Source organism: Macaca fascicularis, chromosome 5 (genome assembly GCF_037993035.2).
Source record: "Macaca fascicularis isolate 582-1 chromosome 5, T2T-MFA8v1.1".
In the NCBI taxonomy this organism is placed as follows: Eukaryota; Metazoa; Chordata; class Mammalia; order Primates; family Cercopithecidae; genus Macaca; species Macaca fascicularis.
This window is the reverse complement of record NC_088379.1, coordinates 38,367,536-38,386,489: the sequence shown is the minus strand read 5'-3', so window position 1 is coordinate 38,386,489 and position 18,954 is coordinate 38,367,536. Positions and strand designations below refer to the sequence as shown.

General features: G+C 36.1%; 1 protein-coding gene across 10 annotated transcripts in view; it reads right to left on the bottom strand.

The window, feature by feature from the left end:
• KLHL5 (kelch like family member 5) overlaps positions 1-18,954 on the bottom strand; it is a 78,185-nt gene that overhangs the window by 33,052 nt on the left and 26,179 nt on the right. For 9 of the 10 annotated variants that reach the window (XR_006698176.2, XR_012434788.1, XR_012434786.1 and 6 more), the window contains 4 exons: positions 13,310-13,492; positions 8,637-8,773; positions 7,708-7,904; positions 3,118-3,330 (listed from right to left, as the gene is read on the bottom strand). Coding sequence is in view for 6 of the 10 variants with exons in the window: in XM_005554689.4 (XP_005554746.1) it covers positions 3,118-3,330; positions 7,708-7,904; positions 8,637-8,773; positions 13,310-13,492 (730 nt within the window). In the remaining 4 variants the exon portion in view is untranslated. Of the gene's footprint in view, positions 1-658; positions 812-3,117; positions 3,331-7,707; positions 7,905-8,636; positions 8,774-13,309; positions 13,493-18,954 lie in introns of those variants that run through there. The other variant, XM_074039567.1, reaches the window with a different exon arrangement.

Here is an 18,954-nt window from a genome sequence, read left to right as displayed (position 1 = left end):
TGGACAATGGTTCTCACACTTGAGGATGCATCAAAGCCACTGGAAGACTTATTAAAACACCATTTGCTAGGCCCCAGCCCCAGAGTTTCATATTCAGTAGGTGTGGGGTGAGGCCTAATCTGTATTTCCAAGAAGTTCCAAGTAGTGCTGATCTTCCTGTTAGGGATGACACTTTGAGAACCACTGGGCTAATCCACTGGATTTCCCTTCCTTGTCTTCTCTGTAGCAAAGGATGATGATAAAACTTCGTCCTTTTTGAAGTATGATATCAATTTTTAATAACACTCCAGTTATTTAGCCAGGTTTGGGAACAACCTCTATATACTGTGTCTCCTAGGGTTCCATCCCAAGCACTCTTGTGTACTCCTTGGCCAGTGTCATTCTCTTGCCTTTGGATTCAACAATCTAAGGAAGTAGTTTTCAAAAAAGTCTAAGGACTTCAGAGTCCTTAGACTCTAAAAGAATTAAAGGTGCCAAGAAGCTTTGGGAACATGATTCTTCAACTTCCTTCCCCATTCCCTGAATTAACTCTTCATTCTATATTCCTTGTTTCAATCGAGAGCACCTTTTAATCAGCCTAATTGCACAAATCAGAGTCAGTCTCAATTCCTCTTTTCGTATAATCTCACCATTCAATCATTAAGTTTTGTCAAACTGACCTCATAAATAGCTCTTGAGCCTGGTAATTTCTGTCTATATCCATTGCCAGAGTGTGCCTCATTCACTTGTCTGAATTCCAAAAGCCTTCCTAATGGGTTTTTGGCTTTGACCCCTCAGATCCATTCTCCACAATGCAGTTACAGTAACCTTTCTGAAATAAAATTATAATTATTCCATTCCTATTAAAAAATCCTTTAGTGCTTCCTCCTTGCTTTCAGGATAAAATTCAAACTCCTTGGCATAACTAGAGGTTCTCCATGTTCTGGTCCATTCCTCTCTTCAGCCTCATCTCTTGACTTTATCCCCTTTTATTCCTGCACTCTACCTTCACATTCCAAAATACAATATATTTGCTCGTGACTTCATGATGAAGTACAGCTCCTATTTCTCCTGGTTATCATGCCCCCTCTTTTGGGTGGCTAATTCATAATGTGGATCAAATAACACTGTAAGAAGTTCTCCCTGCTTTCTCGTCAACCCCCCCTTTTGGGTGGGTTACTTCCATTATTTTCAGAATGCCACATTCACGTATCTGTCACAGTCTTCATCTCATTATAATCACTGATTTATTTTTTAATCTATTTCTTCCTCCATCTGACACCATCTCCCTGCTACCTCCAGCAATTTTACACACAGTACATTCAAGAGGCAGAATGGTTGGTTTAGTGGATAAGGTACAGAACTGTTATTGGGTTCAAGTCCCACCTCTGCCTCTTATTAGCCCTATGATGTTAGCCAAATAGCAAAAACCAGTTAAAACCACAATGCACAAAGAGAGGAATTTATGCAATCACACTGTGATTTTGAACATATGGATTTACTTTTTTGGTCTGTCACTTCATTTGCACAACAGGTGTTGGAACAAATGATCTCCAAAATGCCTTTCAACCCTAAGAACTTATGGCTAGGATTACCAGTAGTATCCCGGATAAGAGATATTTTAAAGGTCTATGAGTGTCGTGCAAATATAGTATCATGAATATTTGAAACTACAGAAGTGAACTAAATTGTCAGGTTACTTAATTGCACAGATTCTTTTCAAAGTCAAATAGGATTTTTCAGATTTGGTTTGATTTCATCTAGAAAGAATTTTTTAAAATCTGCTAAGTAGCAGTAAAAATGTAACTCCCTTTTAAAAATCTGATTTCAAGAGAAACATTTTATCATGTTACTTTTCCTGAATTATCAACTCATGCAGTTTCAGTCCTATGTATTTATACAATATTCTATTTCTGAAGAGGAAGGTCTTACAAAGCATCCACATTGATTACTGTCTCTGTAACGTAAAGAACAGTAACTTTTGCTCACAGCAGCAGGAAATAATGCATTATGCTCAAGATAACTGCAAATAAGAGAACATTTATGACACTTTAAAAAAAGAAAAAGAAAGTCTGAACTTGAACAGTAACAGCTCATTCTTTTTCTGCTTTCAAAACCTCTTTCACCATTCAAGGCCTTGAGATAGGCAGCAAAGTATGCAGGGAAAATTTTTATATACTCCAGTGAAAATTGTAAAAAGGGGAAAACTATGCATGTAAATGTTATGACTGATTCCCTTGAATGCACCAACTAGATAGCTCTGAATTCTGAAATAATATTTTTATTCATAGCACATTTTATGTAATAGAGCATGTTTCTGATCCTTATAATAATCCTGTGAGATTGTCAGGGAAGACATTATCTCTACTTGACAGATGAAGAAACTGAGCTGTGTGAATATGCCAAGTCACAGAGTTTTAAAATGTCAGAGCTTTGACTGCTAATATACCTTATTAATCTATATATCACCAGAATCCAATATTTTGTGGACACTTTATTAAACATGTGGCAAAGAAATTAAGCTAAATTTTCTGGTTTCTAGAGTCCAGTGCTCCTTTTATTAGCGGTTTTAGTAATTCTCCTCCAATTGGTAGGATAGGTTTGTAGCTGAGTCAATTAAATTACTAACCCCAAATCAAGAATGTTACTTAACTGAGGATGGGCATGGTGGCTCACGCCTGTAATCCCAGCACTTTGGGAGGCCAAGGCAGGCAGATCACCTGAGGTCAGGAGTTTGAGACCAGTCTGGCCAATATGGTGAAACCCTATCTCTACTAAAAAATATAAAAATTAGCTGGGCATGGTGTCACGCACCTGTAATCCCAGCTACCTGGGAGGCTGAGGCAGGAGAATAACTTGAACTGGGGAGGCAGAGGTTGCAGTGACCTGAGATCGGGCCACTGCACTCCAGCCTGAGCAACAAAGCAAGACTCCATCTCAAAATAAAATAAACAAAAAAAACCAATGTTACTTAATTGAAGCAATTTAGGTAGCCAGATCTTCTGGACTGAAAACATAAGCAGAATTTTGTTAGCTACTATCTTTTCACCTACACGTTTCATAGGAATACATGTAAAATTACTTTCTTTGATAGAATAGGCAAAGAAAAATTCCTATAAACAAGTACCTATTAATTACCTGTGGTGCAAGAAGAGGTAGCCTAATATAAGCCAAAAGTTTACTTAGATCTTTCCGTCTCTGTTCCAAATCATGACGGACCCAAGTAAGAAGTGCATTCAATATTGTCTCCTCATTAGGAATGTTCATGTCATCACTTGCCAAGAGCTTTGCAATTTCGCTGGCTGGTAATAATACAAATTCCTGGTTTCTGATTACTTCCATGAAATGTTCCTAGAGGGAAGAAATAGCAGATAAACAATATTGTCCCTTCTGACCATCACAATTTACTTAGAAGAAAGTAAAAGCTTTTTGTGTTAGCTACCAAACACAATTTATATTTTAGACCTTACAATGTACTACTACTTGTTAGGAAAGAAACACAGCAGAGAAAAAAAAATTAAACTGCAATTATGTTGTTAAACATATATAAGTAGAATTAAAGTGTTATATCACTTATTACATTTAAAAAATGGACCTGGGACATTTAAGTATTGCTTCACTCAAGTTAGGAAATACTTTTGGCAATTCTTTTGAAGGAAGAGAGAAAAAATGAATTAGACACTGAGATGTATGATACTCTAACACGAGAAGTGGTTGGATTTGTGGTTTGGATTTGTAGGTGCTGAAGAATTTGGCCAGCAGTGGAGCCAAACACCTAGAGAGCTTGGTTACTTCTCTAACTAGGAAATGGCCTCCAGGGTGGCTAGATTTTCCAGAACCTTTCTAGACCACAGATGTCTTCTCAGATCCTCCCTGGAATAAGTATTGTCCTTAGGGTTATACTACAACCATATTGGTCTTCAAAGTCGTTTTAATGATATTTATAAGACCATCTAGGATTTTGGGTCTGTTTTCAAATTTTTAATCTCTTTTAAGGGTCTGTTTTTTAATTTGTTATATGTTCTAAGTGTCTGTTTTAAAATTTTTAATCTCTTCTAATATAATTTACAAAGCTCTTTTGGTCTCATAGGAAAAAGGACCAAAGGGGGGGAAAAAAGTAGTGACCTACAATGCCCTGGGATCAGGACATTAGATGACTCAGTCCTGGCCTCACGTTAGAATCAAATCCTCTATAATTGGAAATGGGAAATAAAAATGCCGTTAGGTGTGAGATGACCTTGATAGGCTATTATGCTAAATAATCAGGAGAGAAGGAAACCATACAATCTGATTTGAAAGGTTGTAAGTCTTAATGAATGGATAGTTGACATAGTTATAATATAAATGCAAATGCTAGACACATATTGTCCCTTAATGTTTTTCTCATATTTCCTGATGTATTATCGCTGTCTCAGCATGCAGAGGTTCACTAAAGAAGCTAAGGCTGTTTAAATTAGAGCTAGAGATAAGGACTATCAATAACTATCTTCTATATTAAAATGAGAATTATATTTTCCATATAGCCTGTGGTAACCCGAGTGAGGTACTGATCTAAAATATATATTAGCTTGGCATTCTTATCAGTAGAAGTTCTAAAGGGGAAAACCATTCATGAATAATTAATGAAGTTCAATTGCTTCAATTTATCACGATTTCTTCAAGGATGTCTAAATGAGTCTATTTTAAATGATGGATCATCATTTCAGAAACATATTTTAATAAAACTTCAATGCTAGAATGGCTCCAAGCAAAAGGTTCTATTGAATTGCATACTGACATTCTTTTAGTAACACATAGCAAGAGCTACAAAAATGTTGAAACTCTCAACCCAGTTATCCCATTTGTAATTTAAACCTTAATAAATAATTTGTAAGCAAAAAACAAAGCTGAATACCTAACAATACTTCTCTGTATTATTATTTACAGTGGTAAAAAATGGAAAATAGCCTACATGTTCAGTTATGGGGAGCTGTATATTAAATAAGCATTAAAAATTTCAAAGACAAAGATCATGTAGCTACATGGAAAGATACTTATGATAAAATGTTAGGTGAGACTGTGAAGAAACTGAAATAATAACATGTATTTCCAATTCCTTAAACATATAAAGTATAATCGACAGATATATACATTGGTATGACTATGCCATACTTTCAAATGGCATTAACTGGATTTCATCAGTAACAAAAGGACTATCATGTAAATATTCACTTGACAAATTATTTGTTGATATATCTATTTCAGAATAATGCCCATTCCATTGTAGTATAATTTACATTAAGTGAAAATTGAGTTTTTCAACAACTTATGAAATACTACTGAACTCAATCAAGGTTGAATACAAAGTATTTTTCAAAGGTATTAATTTGGTTTTGAAGCAGCTACTTTAGCAGATCTCAACGTTTTTTATAAGTCTTCTAGATTGAGAAAGACAATTTTAAGTTTTAAAATTAAATGTTTTTATTTGTGTCATAAATTTGAAATGACAAAAAATAGTTGTAATGATAAAACCAGTCTTAAGACTTTTTTAGAGGTTATATGACTTGCTCCAGGTCATGTTCAGTGGCAGGGAGAATGAGAAAACAGGTTTCCAGATTCATGGATCCTGGGGAGGACTCCTCATCCTTTACCACTTGTATTCGTGCAGGATCAGTGAACATCCCCAGTCCATGCACCATTCACTGATTGGACTCACTGGCGTGGTATTATGCTGTATATTTTAAATCCATATTAAAATACACACAACTATCATGCTACCAAACACTTGCTAGCACTGTGCCCTTTCCCCCTTTGGAATAGTTTTTAAGCAAATGAAATTATGGAGGGATTTATTTAAATTGAAGATTGAATTTTGCAATACATTTTCATTTGGTTCCCATAGCAACAATTCAAATCAGACAATCTGCCTCTAAATTACTTATTGTTATTAGAATTCAATTTCATGTCTCTGTTAAAACTGAATAATGTTAAATAATGGCCTTGAGAAAAAAAATCTACCACAACTAATTGGCTATGAAAATAGCTTTAAAAACATCCAGCTAATTTAAATTTAATTTCTGTGTAAGCCTTAAAGCAGCAAGCGTGCCTCTACTGTAAACAACAGGAGTGACCTAAATGCATACAAATGTTTTCACCTGAATAAAACTCCTTCCTAGAAAAAAGATGATTATTCAAATTATAAACTGATTATGAAGAAAAAAATCCAACTTTATATTCATCTCATTCAAAAAAGTAGTTGAAATCGCAGGTGTATGGTTAAAATGAGAATCTACAAAGAAAGATAAAGACTGAGGGAAAAAAACATTTCAATGGACTTAATTTTTAAAACGTCAACATAATAGCACACTAGGGCTATATATTATTGTCCTGTTGTACAATCTCTTATTTTTCCAGTTGAGGCTCTGTGACTATCATAAACAAGAAACATTCCTGAGAAAATGATTACACCACAGGGAGGAAAACCAATCATAAAGGCTGTGGTTTTGTGAGTGCTTTTGTTCCCTCTCATAAATTTCTATTGTGTTGGATAGGAAATCTATATAATGATGATGACAACAATGGAATGAGACTCACTGACTGGATATATGACATGCCAATCAATGTTCTGACGGCTAAACTTCTATTAACTCATCTAATCCTCACACCAAGCTCAAGAAGTAGACAGAACTGATCTTCCCAATAGTTTGTAAATACCTATTCTTAAAATTTTTCCAAATCTCTATTTCTCTAATTAAAGATTCCTAAAGCACTCTCAATCTTTGCATAACCCAACTCAATGGAACGATGAAGGAGAGGGTAGGCAAAATAACATTTCCTAAATGCTGATAAAATCAGTAATATCCACAACTGTACACATGTATGTGAATGTTCACATTTTTTCTTCTCTTAGAAACTGTATTGTCCTAAACTGAAGCATTTAAAGCAACAGTTTTTAGTCATTGCTCAGGTGTGAAGAACTAACTGTTACAGTGTGGCAACATGAACATTCCTCAAAAACCCATGCACCCTCCCTTGCCTGCACCCCTCTACTGTTAAGACCATACAGGGTGGTCCTAACACTATGCTCTCAACATGACCTTATTTTCTTACTCTCCTAGGTCAACCCATTTTTTAACTTTTAAGTTCAGGGGTACATGTGAAGATTTGCTATACAGGTACACTTCTATCATGGGGGTTTGTACAGATTATTTCGTTTTATTATCCTTCAGGCTACTGAATCAGAACCTCCTCTATGATTTATTGAGCACATAATTTGCTATAATGAATAAAAACATCATTATACATGGCTGTAAATACTTTATACATAGTCAGATTTATCCTTAACAAAAAGCCTCCCATTCATCCTCTACCAATATGCTGCAACCTCTGTCACCAATTTCTATCAGTGAAATTTCTATCAGTGAATACAATCCTGAAATTCATCCATGTGCAGCAAAGTAAAATGTTTGGGGAGAGTCCTATTTTTAAAAGCAGCAAATCTAAAAATCTTAATGGAACAGGCCTAGGCCACTGTTCTGTTTCCCAGGGACTGCTTTAGGGCTTGATTCATACACCCAGGAGAAGTATTACTCAGTGCTTTCCCATTATAACTCAATGAAAATATGACACACTAGGCAATGAAACTCAATCTCAAGACATGTGGCAGAGCCATGGGAAAACAGTAACATGTAGATAAGCCTGCAACAATAAGAAATATGCATTTGGAGTATACTTTCAAAAAATACATACCATAGTATAATTGTGAGCCACTTTATGCAAATCTGTACAACCTTGGGCATCAGCAAAAGAACGAATTCCAAGACAGTTGGATGGATGAAGCTGTTTCATTAAAAACTTACAGCATGCTTCTACAACCTGTGAAAGCTGAAGAAGGCAAGCTGTAGATAACAGGCACTCAATATTATCTTCTTTTAATTCAAGGCGGCCTTAATGATAAAAAGAAATTCCATTAGCTATGGAACTACATTAACCTTATTTTATAAAATAACTGATGTTAACTGTGGTGGTTCCATGTAAGAGCTCATTACATGCATTACAGACCTACATGGTTTAAGACATCCCAAAATGAAAAAAAGGACTAAATGGAGAAAAATTATTAGCTCCTTGAGACATCTACTAAAATAAAAACTAATGGCTTATTTTCAGAATTTTTAAATGATACATTAGTTAGTAACTTACATCTACTATATACCTGTGTAACTCTCAATTTTTTTTTTTTTTTTTTTTTGAGACAGGGTCTTTTCTATTGCCCAGGCTGGAGTGCAGTGGTGTAACCAATGGCTCACTGCAGCATTGAAATCCTGGGCTCAAGCGATCATCTGTCCCGCCTCAGCTTCCCGAAGTGCTGGGGTTTACAGGTGTAAGCCACTGCATCTGGCCAACTCTCAAATTTTAAATGTAAAAATCTGACACTACATAATTAATTTAATTTTTATATTAACATTTTAAAGGGCCATTCAAAAACTTAATTATGATAACAATTTTAAAGGTTTTAATATGGAGATTTTAATTTATCACCAGGTTAAATACAAAAGGGTAGTGATGACAATGGCAGACTTAACTGTTAGCTATGGCATGCTTTCTAAAAACAGAAATCCGAAATCTAATAATACAACATAAATCTAAGAGGTTTTAATTTACATTTTCAGACTTGTTACCTGTATAAGCATACTGGATCAAGGACCACAATGAATTTGGTTCTACACCTTCCATTTTTATTTCTTCTTGTCTTGCTTCTCTGACATCATTAGTAAACATGGCAGCAAAATAGTCTGAGACAGAGGAGAGCACCAATCTGAGAACACATTAGGAAAAAAAAAATCAATGACCACATTCAAGTTGATGTTCATTAATAAATGCTGCTGCTTCTTTTTTTATTTGTTACTCATAGTGCATGGTACTAGGAAATGCGTTTTAAGCTTGACAAATTGCTTTATGCTCTAGTTCCTTCCTTTGAATAATAAATTACCATTACCAAATTTTCTGCTGAGGTGAATGCTTTACCAGCTCACTACTCAAATCATGCTTTATAACATCCAGAAAACAAGCTACAAGCCCATAGCATCAAATCAACTATATAAAGGAAAAAATGTAAAAGTTATTGTTTGCTTATCACTTTTGAAAATAAAGTAAGCCATTTTAAAAAAATTTAATTATAGAGTAGTGAATATATAGGAGACATTTGAAAATGGTTTTTGCTAGCAAGTTTTAAACTTTTATAATAGTCTATTATTATCTTAGTCTGCATTTTGTTAAAAATTATGTTGTAATAACACTATACAACTATATTTTTTATAATACAATTATAAAATATATTAGCTATGTCTCTAAGTTTTTGATGGTCATATATAATACATTTAAATTATAATTTTTTTTTTTTTTTGAGACAGAGTCTCATTCTGTCTCCTAGGCTGGAGTGCTGTGATCTCAGCTCACTGCAACCTCTGTTTCCCAGGTTCAAGCAATTCTCCTGCCTTGGCCTCTCCAGTAGCTGGGATTACAGAGATGGCCACCACGTCCAGCTAAGTTTTTTATTTTTAGTAGAGACGGAGTTTTGCCATGATGGCCAGGTTGGTCTTGAACTCCTGGCCTTAAGTGATCAGCCCGCCTGGGCCTCCCAAAGAGCTGGGATTATAGGCATGAGTCAAGGCACCCGGCCTTATTTTTGAAACAGGCATTTTTTCACTGGATAATGTCTTGAAGACATTTCCATGTCAGCACACTTAAATAGATTTTAAATAAATATTTTCATTTTTAAAAGTAATAAGGATTATGATACAGATAATCATTGGGTCCCTCTCTAATTCCATTTTCTTACCTCCCCAGGAGTGGCATTGCTGAGTCATAAGATTTGCCAAAGTAAGGTACCAATTTAGACCCCACCAGCACTGTATAAGACTAACATTTTCCCCATAATATTATCAGATGTTAAAATTTTTGGCTATCTATGTAGTGTTAAATGCCATCTCATTGTTGTTTCAATTTTCATTTATCTGATCGCTAGTGAGGTTTTCCAAATGCTTATTGGCCACCAGTTGCTTCTTCAGAAAATTGCCTATTCATTCATTCATTCATTCATTCAATGAACAAATACTGATGTGTGTCCAATAAGTACTGGGTACTGTTCTAGATACTTGAGATACATCAGGGTACAAAATAAGACAAAAGATCCCTTCCCTTGTGGAGTCTTACATTTAGAGGGTAGGGAGACAATGATCAGCAGAAGTAAATTCTATAGTATATTAAGAGGTGATAAGTGCTAAGGGGAAAAAAAGTAGGGCAAAGGCAAATGGGGAAAGGGTGGTGAGTTTAAATAGGTGGTCTCACTGGAAAGTGACATAGGAAAAGATCTGAAGGAGGTTTAGGATTTGGTCATGCAGGTAACTGGGAATAGCCTTCAGGCAGAAGAAATAGTGCAAAAATCCAAAGGCAGGAGCAGCATGCCAGGCACATGCAAGGAACTACAAGAGGTTGAGTGGCTGATGCTGACTGAGCAAGACAGAGACCAATAGGACAATACTAGAGCGATACGGCAGGCTGGATCGCATACGCCATTGCATGTACTTCATCTTTCACACCCAGTGACATGAGGAGTCAATGAAAGATTCAATCAAATAAATGACTGAATCTGTGTTCCACTTTAAAGGATCACCCAGGTAGCTATGTTAAAACAGAATGTAGGGGCAAAGAGTGGAGGCAGGGAGACCAGTTGGGAGGCTTTTGCATCAGTCATCTAAGTGAGATGTTGATGGCTCACACAAGCATGGCAGGTAAGGTAATGAGTTCAGTTTTGGAAATACAGAATTTGAGGTGCTTCTATGAAATTCAGGTTGAAACAGCTTTTCTAACAAACCCATGTTCATAACCTGGACTTTCTGTCACAGTGTATAGTAGTATCTCAATAAATGAATGCTAATTGAGTCACTGAAAACTGTAATACCAAGCCAATTCTTCCTAATGATTTTATTTCCACTTCGGAAAGTTTTTTATTTTTTTTTTATTTCAATAGGTTTTTGGGCAATGGGTGGTGTTTTGTTACATGAATAGTTCTTTAGTGGTAATTTCTGAGATTTTGGTGCACCCATCCCCCAAGCAGAGTACACTGTACCCAATGTGTAGTCTTTTATCCCTTACTCCCCTCCCACCCTATCCCCTAAGTCCCCAAAGTCCATTGTATCATTCTTTTTTTTGGGGGGGCGGGGGAGACAGAGTCTCACTCTGTCGCCCAGGCTGGAGTGCAGTGGCATGATCTTGGCTCACTGCATCCTCTGCCTCCCAGAATCAAGCAATACTCATAACTCAGCCTCCCAAGTGGCTGGGACTACAGGTTCACGCCACTACGCCTGTCTAGTTTTTGTATTTTTAGTAGAGATGGGGCTTTGCCATGTTGGCCAGGCTGGTCTGGAACTCCTGGCCTCAAGTGATCCACCTCAGCCTTCCAAAGTGCTAGGATTACAGGTCCTGAGCCACCATGCTTGGCCCATTGTATCATTCTTTTTTTTTTTTTTTTTTTTTTGAGACAAAGTCTCACTCTGTCGCCCAGGCTAGAGTGCAGTGGCATGATCTCAGTTCACTGCAACCTCCATCGTCTGGGTTCAAGCAATTCTCCTGCCTCGGCCTCCTGAGTAGTTGGGATTACAGGCACCTGCCACCACGCCTGGCTAATTTTTGTATTTTTAGTAAAGATGGTGTTTCACCATCTTGATCAGGCTGGTCTTGAACTTCTGACCTCGTGATCCACCTGCCTCAGCCTCCCAAAGTGCTGGGATTACAGATGTGAGCCATCACGCCTGGCCTCACTGTATCATTCTTATGCCTTTGCATCCTCATAGCTTAGCCCCCACTTATGAGTGAGAACATATGATGTTTGGTTTTCCATTCTTGAGTTACTTCACTTAAGTCCCCAGTTCCATCCAGGTTGCTGAGAATCCCATTATTTCATTCCTTTTTATGGGTGAGTAGTATTCCATGATATATGTCCACTCTTTATCCACTCGTTGATTGATAGGCATTTGGGCTGGTTCTATATTTTTGCAATTGAAAACTGTGCTGCTATAAACCTGTGTGCAAATATCTTTTTGATAACTTCTTTTCCTCTCAATTGATAGCTGGTATTGCTGGATCAATTGGTAGATCTACTTTTAGTTGTTTTTTTTTTGTTTTTTTTTTTTTTTACTTTTAGTTCTTTAAGGAATCTCCACTGTTTTCTGTAGTGTTTGTACTAGTGTGCATTCCTGCCAACAGTGTAAAAGTGTTCCCTTTTCAGCAATATCTATGCCACATTGATTATTTTTTGATTTTATGACCGTGGCCATTCTTGCAAGAGTAAGGTGGTATTGCATTGTGGTTCTGATTTGCACTCCCCGATCATTAGTGACGTTAACCACGTTTTCATATGTTTGTTGGCCATTTGTGTATCTTCTTTTGAGAACTATCTATTCATGTCCTTAGCCCACTTTTTGATGGGACTGTTTTTGTTTTTGTTTCTTTTCTGATTTGAGCTTTTTGGTAGATTCTGGATATTAGTCCTTTGTTGGATGTATAGATTGTGAAGATTTTCTCACTCTCTGTGGGTTGTCTGTTAACTCACAGACTTTCTTTTGCTGTGCAGAAGTTTTTTAGTTTAATTAAGTCCCATCTATTTATCTTTGTTTTTGTTGCATTTGCTTTTGGGTTCTTGGTCATGAAGTCTTTGCCTAAGCCAATGTCTAGAAGGCTTTTCCCAATGTTATCTCACTTTGAGAATCATAGTGGTGATTAACAATGAACAACTGAATACAGAATTATAAGAAAATGAATTATTTTTTATTAAACAGTTCTTTTCCTTTTCTTACTTCAAGAAATAATATGTAATTTGTAGTAAAGGCTTTTTTTCCCTAGCACTGCTTTTCATACTTCTTGGAAATCAGCAAACAGAAATTGGGATAGATATGTCTATTTTAAAAACTCTTAAGACTTTGTGCTACTCCACTTCACCAGCTTTTCTTCTAAATCCACAGGCTTTAACTGCCATTGAGTTTACTTAAAGTATTTAATAGGTAGAATATCACACAAAAGCTTCTTATAGTAGCTGAAGTCTATACCAAACAGTACCAACTTATCTGAAACTAGTATGTTTTGTTATTGTGCTTCTGCGGCAGGACAATGACCCTTTTAGGATCACCAAACATGTAATAATTTCATATGCACTGTTTTCTTGATGGAAATTCCATGAAGATGGAAATTCCCCTTCCCCAAAACATAATAGTCAATTGAAGTAGGTTACCAAAATACACATATCTAAATTACCGAGGAAATACTTAACACATACAGAAATATAGAAAACAACTACCTGTGAGCTGGAATTCTGCGATCACCAGCGACCAAAATTACATCGCACAACTGTTTATGTCTCAAATAGTTTTCCATTTTTTTAAATGTTTGTTCAGCATGATTAAGGGCTTGGAAAAATTCATCTGATGAACATGGCTCCATAGTATGACAGGATGATAATGTCTGACTACTATTGGAAGTCCTGAAAAGAAAAAAAATACACATTTTGAAATATCACTGTCACATTAAAAAGATCTTTGCTATTAAGTCCTTTGAAAGCCTTCAAATGTAATAGAAGAAATCATGCTACCTATCAATATTAATGTATAATCATTCATTTTAGTCTCTTAAAAATCAATGATGCCTTAAGTTATGATTCCTGTAAACACTGTAAGTGAATTTAAACTATTAATTGCTACACATATTCTTTGTAGTATCTTTTTGTAAGGTCTTTTGTCTGCTAAAGCCAATGTCTCTGCTGAAAAAGAGCGAGCTATATTCATATTGATAACCGTATCTCCTAACCTTGTATTTAAGGATATAAGCGATAACTCATCTTTGAAGGCAGAAAGGCAATTAAATTATTTTGGAGATACAAATTCAAGTCAAGTTCATTAAAAAATATATTGTCATAAAAACAGTGTTATAAATAATTCTTTTGGTTCTCTGTCCAGTCCTCAAAAGCCCAGGTAATCTATAACTTATATTACAGGTTGAAAGAATTTGATAGCCTAATACAGCTGTCTAAAAAATCATTTGAAATTTCTAAATTATAATTTGAAGAGTATGAGTTCTGAGTTCTATGTTCTGTTTTCTTTCTTTCCTTCCTTCCTTCCTTCCTTCCTTCCTTCCTTCCTTCCTTCCTTCCTTCCTTCCTTCCTTCTTTTTTTTTAATGGAATTTCACTCTTGTTGCCCAGAATGGAGTGCAATGGTGTGATCTCGGCTCACCGCAACCTCCACTTCCTGGGTTCAAGCAATTCTCCTGCCTCAGCCTCCTAAGTAGCTGAGATTACAAGCATGCACCACCATGCCCGGCTACTTTTGTATTTTTAGTAGAGATGGGGTTTCTCCATGTTGGTCAGGCTGGTCTTGAACTCCTGACCTCAGGAGATCTGCCTGCCTCAGCCTCCCAAAGTGCTGGGATTACAGGCATGAGCCACTGCACCCGGCCTTATGTTCCATTTTCATATGATTTACTGATAAAAACTGTGAAAAAGCGAAAAGGTTAGGACTAAGAATGAAGTCCTGAGCACACATTCCTCCTCACTCTTACCCCCAGTTCTCCTCTCCAGGATCACTTAAATCAAGTAATTAAAGTCGGTTGGTTATGCAATTAACTGTAAAACCACTGACTGTGCCATAACTTAGTTCTCATTTCTCATCAGATCTTCTTTTAAGGATATTATGGTTGTGATATATGCTTTGTTGAATCAAGTCCCACTATATCTTAAGATAATCTTGTTAATATAACTAATAACCTTATCAAAAAAGAAAAAGTCATCATATTTCTTACTTTTAAAGTAAAGGGAACTGAAGCCAAGGAGATTAAGTGCCTTGCCAAGAGTCAGAGTTCATTCATGGCAGAGATAGGGCTATCACAGAAACTGCTATGTGTTCACCAAAACATCCCTTTTTCCCCCTGAGAATATAGCTAAACTACATTTCCCAGCCCCTCTTGCAAATAGGTGTGTTCTTATGGAAATGAACTATTACATCACACAGTTCACCTTAAAGTGGCTAAGAACAGGTATGGCTTTTCCGTATTTTCTTTCTCTATCCATAGGTTGAAGGGAGAGGACTGAAGACTTAGAAAAAGGAAGAAGTAAAATACACAAAAGATCACTAAAGCAAGAACATTCACATTGAACTAAGATTTATCTGTTTTAGAAGTTAACAATGCCTTAACTGATAAATATTCTTTCCTAAATCCTCCGAGTCTGATGTATTTTCAGTACCATACAAACATGGGCATCAGATAAATGCCCTTGGAAGATAATTGTCAGTAATGACAACAGAAGTCAAACGTATATTGTCTAGAAAGGATGTGTTGTACACTATGAATATTACTGGTGTAATGACTTGGAAAATTCAAGTCAAGTAATACTCGACTTCACATTTAAGATCGTTATTATAAAAATGGGTTGAATAGTATGTAATTACATATTGTTTATACAAATAAATGAGAATTAGAAACTATTTTAAAATTTAGGAGACAGCATAACATAAGCAAAAAAATAATAGTGGTTTTGATGAATAATAATTTGAAGATTTTGCAGTGGCTCACGCCTGTAATCCCAGCACTCTGGGAGGCTGAGGTGGGTGGATCACAAAGTCAGGAGATTGAGGCCATCCTGGCTAATATGGTGAAATCCTGTCTCTACTAAAAATACAAAAAAAAAAAAAAATTTAGCTGGGCATGGTGGTACACGCCTGTAGTCCCGCTACTTGGGGGACTGAGGCAGGAGAATCGTTTGAACCCAGGAGGTGGAGGTTACAGTGAACTGAGATCACGCCACTGTACTCCAGCCTCGGCGACAGAGCGAGACTCCATCTCAAAAAAAAAAAAAAAAAAAGAATATTTAAAATATTTTTTGATAAAGTTTTATACTGTTAAAATACTGACAAATGATTATAAGAGCATTAGTGACCTGAGGAGGGGAAAAAATTATAGTATCTAATTTTTATAAGCCATAAATTCAAGAACAAGTAAATAAATCAAGTACTTCTTTCTTAAGGCTCCTATATTTTGTATCACATTTCTTGTACTTCATATCAAATTATAAGTAATGATTAAACAAATAAATTAGTTGAATGTTTCTTGAGTGATGAACTGCCATCAACTAACACAGATGCTAATCAATGTTAAAGTTCTGAAAGAACAATGGAACTTTGTAATACTATCATCATTGTTATTATAGGCTACTTCTGATGTTGGCATATGCCCAGTTAATAATTTTCTCGTCAAGAACTTTCAGAGTATTTTGGTTCACATGCTGAAACAAGTCAGGATAACCGGGGAGCATTTCAGTCTCAGTGTTCAAGGCCTCATACCCTGAGACTGATTCAATAGGTCTGAGGTGAGATTTGAACATCATATTTTAAAAATAATTTTATTTTCAATATTATTGACAAATAACAATTGTATATATTTATAGGGTATAATGTGAAGTTTTGATACGTGTATATGTGGTGAACTGCTAAAATCAGGGTAATTAACAAATTCATTACCTTTAATATTTATCCATTCTTTATGGTGAAAAACATGTAGAGCCCTCTCTTTTAGCTATTTAAAGCCCTCTCTTTTAGCTATTAACCATAGTCACCTTCCTGTGTTCTAGCACATGAGAACTTGTTCCTCCTAATTGTAACTTTGTGCACACTGACCCAAGTCTCTCTTTCGCACTCCCCACCCTCAGCCTCTGGTAAGCACCTCTGGTAAGACTTCCTTACTCTTTTTTCTCCTATTACATCTTTTGTTTAGCATGTAATAGGAAAAGAGAATTAAGGAGGTATTGGTGAGCGATTAAGCCCATTTTAGGAAGTTCTAGAGCTGTGCTGTCCAATACAGTAGCCACTAGCCCCATGAGGCTCTTTTAATTTTTTTTTTTTTTTTTGAGACGGAGTCTCGCTCTGTCGCCCAGGCTGGAGTGCAGTGGCGCGATCTCGGCTCACTGCAAGCTCCGCCTCCCGGGTTCACGCCATTCTCCTGCCTCAGCCTCCCGAGTAGCTGGGACTACAGGCGCCCACAACCGCGCCCGGCTAATTTTTTGTATTTTTAGTAGAGACGGGGTTTCACCGTGGTCTCGATCTCCTGACCTTGTGATCCGCCCGCCTCGGCCTCCCAAAGTGCTGGGATTACAGGCGTGAGCCACCGCGCCCGGCCGGCTCTTTTAATTTAAATAAAAATTTTTAATTCAGTTCTTTAGTTGGACTAGTCGTATTTCAAGTGTTCAACAGTCTCTCGGGGCTGGTGGCTACCAAATAGGATGGTACAGATACGGAACATTTCCATCAATGCTGAAAGTTCCATTGTGCAGTGCTGGTCTAGAGTCCTATAGACCTGGGTTCAACTCTCACTCTGTCACTCACTAGGTATAATTCTGGACAAGTTATTTAACTTCTCTAAGGCTTACTTTCTTTAACAGCACAACAGAAATAATACATAGTGCTGTCTTTTAGGGGATCCCTCAAGAGAGGATTATTAAATGATATAATGCATGCACAGCCCTAGGGCAGATTAGTACACAATCAAGGAAAGCTACTGTTAGTAGAACCCTACTTTTCAGTGGCCAATGGGAAGGCCTGTAATTATAGTCTTTTGTCTTTATATAATGTTGTTTGGATGGTTGTCTTTTTTAAAAAAATGATCCCTGGTATTATCATTTTTCATAACTAAATTTCATACTTCTTATTTAAAATGGCTTTTAGTAAACATCCTAACCCACAACACAAATATCCAGGAATAGGCCATTCCTGAAGCATTTAAAATATATTTCTCTCTGATTTCTACTTGATCTTTTACATAACAACAGAGGAAATACATCTAACATCTCTGCTTAGTTTTACTTATATGATACCACTAAGATAGTAAATCACATTTCAAAAAATTACATAAGATCATTCAAATCTTTTATATTAGACTTTCACTGTGATGAATACATTGCTGAATATTTCTAGTCTACACGGAAACATTTAATTTGTAGCTTATGTCTTTCTCTGCAGTAGGCAATGAATTTTAAAGTCAGAAAAATGCCTAAACATAGAAAAGAGGCAAGTATCAAATAGAAACAAGTCACTAACTATTCACAGAGCAACTACTCTGCATTGCACCAGTTAGAAACTGGGGGAATGCTAAGAAAGATATTATTCCCTAGTGAAGGGACTTGGAATTTGAAGAGTCAAGCTCCATATCTGGAAAAAGTGAATTAGCAACTCTAACCCTTGTAATTCCCCAGATTTTACATGTGCTTACATGTACATGTGCTCACACAATATTCACCATGACCAATACACCTTTTTATTATAAACTATTTAGATCCTTTTACTTTTATCGCCAGAATTTACACTAGAATTTCTTAACGGAGTAATTTTTCAAAAGAAGTTTTACAAATTAATTTATAAAAGTTATACTGTCTATGATTATGAGTAGGAAAAAAAGCTCTTTTGAAACTGTAAAGAGTCTGTTTGGCTCACTCTCTAGGGAAGTGATTTACTCCTAGTTTGTGGCATTCGGAACTCATGTTTTTGCAGAAGTGTGCTTACTATATTACGAATCTTTTGTCATCTTTTACAAATATTGAAAACTACAAGGTGCAAGGTATAGGCTAGCAGTCTCTACATTTGATACATATCCTTTTCAGTATACTTTTAAGCATGTGCCCAAATATATATTTACTAATTTATAAAAGATATAGATGCCATTGTACAATTTTTATATAATATACAGACAAAAATAGAAATTTAAAAGACAAAATGTAAACAGAAGTTTTTATATATATTTTTAACCATTACTCCAATTGATCATCTTGTGCATCTTTAATTGGAGTATAATTGCTATTAGAATACAGAAAAGGCGAAGATCAGTATGGGCTAGTGTTTAGAAAGTCAACAAGTAGTAGGTGCGAATTGAAATATGTCTTGACATTTAGATGGGTGAGGAAGAA